Source organism: Rhagoletis pomonella, unplaced genomic scaffold, assembly GCF_013731165.1.
Source record: "Rhagoletis pomonella isolate Grant_MI unplaced genomic scaffold, Rhpom_1.0 Rhpom_scaffold_00007, whole genome shotgun sequence".
NCBI classification, from domain to species: Eukaryota; Metazoa; Arthropoda; class Insecta; order Diptera; family Tephritidae; genus Rhagoletis; species Rhagoletis pomonella.
The window spans coordinates 59,886,884-59,889,981 of NW_023458561.1; the positions used below are offsets into that span (position 1 = coordinate 59,886,884).

Genomic DNA, 3,098 nt, shown 5'->3' on the forward strand with positions numbered 1-3,098 from the left:
GCAACACATATCTCACCATTTCCGTATCAAAGTGTTTTGAGCACTTCCTTTGATAATATGTTGTAAATTCTTGCCAACATTAAGTTCGTCGTTAGGGTAGGAGCCAACTTTTCAAACAAATTTTCCAGTAAAGCTTTCTCAAACACTTTAGTTCGGTTTAAAGTCCCACACTGATTGGGTCTGGCTTTCGATGCTTCCTCAAGTTTTACATTCCCTGCGGCAAGTCTAGGCCACCATTCGTAAAATCCTTTGTTTTTTCGTACATAGTTTGACTGCACTTTTTTTCATTGTCTACGAGAGTAAATGGTAACGGTAATTTGTGCACAATTAACCCCAAAATAAATTTGTTCCTCGAAAACAAACACAAAATCCGCTTGTTTAACCAACGTATGTTATATGCTAGTAATATTCATGCGATAAGATTTAAATTTATATCTAAATAATAGTATAGTGGTAGGCTAATCTTTCTTTGTTATCAAATATGTCTAGGTTAGCACATCTTTTTAAACAAACTCCTCTTAATGAGAAGGCAAATTTGATGATAAACTAAAATAAATGCCGATTTAAGTATTATTCTTTTAGTAGTGAGGCAGTCGAAGCTCTCAGCGTGTCGTAGCCAGAAGGAGCCAAGGCCAAAAAAGTAAAATTCGTTAGTGGTGGTGCAGGATAAGAATGGTGACTATTTTTATGCTGTAACAACAAAGTTTCTATAAAAAAATAAAGAAGCTAAATTTTATGTGCTATTTGAAATTTTTATTTTGAAAACGTTGTGCAAATTATTTTAGGTCAGAACCGTTCAAGAAGAGAAGCTACATAAATATATTTACATAAATACAAAAGTTATGCTAGCCTATAAGACCTTATCGAGCGTATTGTGTGAAATGCAAAAGACCGGCGTTATTGAGCAAATTTAGAAACAATTTTACTTTTTGATCCTTTTTAAAGAAAATATTAAATTATAATTTTTTTTCAATAACTAAAATACATAATGGAGGTAGTCATTTCCTGATACCAAATGAAACAAAATTGGCCAGAGTTAAAAAGTTTAATCATATAAATTGTTATTAGTTTTTAGTACATTCTAATCACAAATGTAGCTAAAATCTAGTTCTTGAGAAAAACGTTATATGGGAGGTAGTAATGTCCTTGCACCGATATTGCCGAAACTTCGGATTTTTCTTAATTCATTTTCATTTTCTAATTTCACTTTTCTCCGATAACTCCCCTAAATTGCATTGTCAAACTAATTTGGAAATAATCGAAAGGCTGGTCAATGCATTGAGCGAAGCTTGGCTGTCACTACTACAGACACGTAAACTCTTACTTCTACAAATATGTATTTCCCCCCCCCGTAGTCTTTAGCATGTGGGAATTGTGAATAGCCCGGCTTGGAAAGCATATACCTGAGAGCAGAGAAGATTTAACTTGTTTGCTCCCATATGGACTCCAGATCCTGACGCTGGGTCAGTTTTGTATTAGTAGTGTTATTTGTTAGTATTGAAATTAAGCCATCACTAATCTGCAGGGAACTCAATATGTATATAAGTATCTTATCGCATGGAAAAGGCCTTCAAGTCAACATCTCTGCTTTTAGCAATTTCCGGCTTACTCCGCACTGTATCATACCAGTATCCATTTCGTTTGGGTCCGCAAGTAGCCTTGAGACCTTTCCGCCGATAAAGGCATTTAGTGAAGATAAGTTAAGCAGTATATCAAAAATAGCCTCAACTTATACCGCCAAAGGTCCGGTACAGCACATGGCGATGGATTTTAGAAGCTTAGCGAATTTAAATTCCTATGCTTTTGACTGAGCTTCTGTTTCACTACAACTCAGACGTTAAGCTAATGCCTACCTATTCTTGCATTCCAGTGGCTCTCTGCGTGAGCATTAAACGCATCTAACTTACCAGCAGAGAGTCTACTCCATGCCAAAAGATCATGTTCCATACCTAAGATAATTTGCAAGAGCCGTAATACTTCAATATTTTATTCTACGCACTTCCACAATAAGCCTTTATTATTAACCCATACATATGATCAAACCTTTTAGGGTTCAAAAATTTTAATTTGCCTTCTGGCATTGGCTGCGCTAGCGGCTCAAGCACCTTCTGTTAGTGGCGCCAAAATACTTGCAGTCTACATATATGCGGGAAGAAGTCACTATCAGATGCATCGACCTATGATTAGCGAGTTGGTGAAACATGGCCATCAGGTATATGCACACGTTTTGACTTTCATTTTATTACATGGAGTTAAAAGTATTTATGGTTAATCCATAATTAGGTCACCATGATCACCGGACTAACACTAGAGCCACTCAAACTGGGCAGCAACTACACTGAGATACTCATTGAGCCGGAATACGATATCTGGAAGATTGGTGAGTTTTTATGTCCTATCCAAACTAGACCGATGACGGAACATTTATTTCTCGCTCGTTACAGTTAGTGAAATAACTGGATCAAAATCGAACGTAGAACTTGAAACTAGATTATCACTGTTTTTTAAAGTAATGAAGTCTATAGCGGTTGAGACTAGCGAACATGCGCTAAAACAACCGAAAGTGCAGGCTATTATTAATGCCAAACAAACTGAGGGTGTCTTCGATTTGCTGTTAGTGGAACAGTTACAACAAGAAGTTTTTCTTGCCTTGGCTCACGTCTATAAAGTGCCCGTTGTTAGCTCAGTTACATTTGCGAAGACAACCTACATGAGTCAGATGTTCGGCGTAATTTCTCCTTGGTCATACGTGCCCATGGGACTCCTTCAATTCACAGAGCGTATGAGCTTTTGGGAACGCGCTGAAAATGCCCTTGATGCACTTCGCGTCGATTTGGATCGGGAATTTGATTATTTTCCAGTACTTGATAAACTTGTGGAGAAATACTTTGGGCATTTACCAAGTAAGTATTAGACGTACATGGAATTTTCGTAAATTCAGATTTGACGGCTCTGCATTCTCTTCACTATTTCTTTATTCTTACTTGCTCTCAGTTAAGTTCCCCAGTACTTCTGCTATGGAAAAGAATCTATCTGCTATGTTCGTCAATAACTACACGCCCTTAGCGGCCGCTGCTCCAACAATGGATAACATGGTT

The 3,098-nt window shown here is 37.3% G+C and overlaps 1 protein-coding gene across 1 annotated transcript in view; it reads left to right on the forward strand.

Moving 5' to 3' along the window:
• LOC118743923 (UDP-glucuronosyltransferase 2B7-like) overlaps positions 1-3,098 on the forward strand; it is a 21,067-nt gene that overhangs the window by 15,181 nt on the left and 2,788 nt on the right. Inside the window, exons 5-8 of the mRNA XM_036476683.1 lie at positions 2,051-2,212; positions 2,284-2,380; positions 2,445-2,903; positions 2,995-3,092. Coding sequence (XP_036332576.1) covers positions 2,051-2,212; positions 2,284-2,380; positions 2,445-2,903; positions 2,995-3,092 — 816 coding nt within the window. The remainder of the gene's footprint in view (positions 1-2,050; positions 2,213-2,283; positions 2,381-2,444; positions 2,904-2,994; positions 3,093-3,098) is intronic.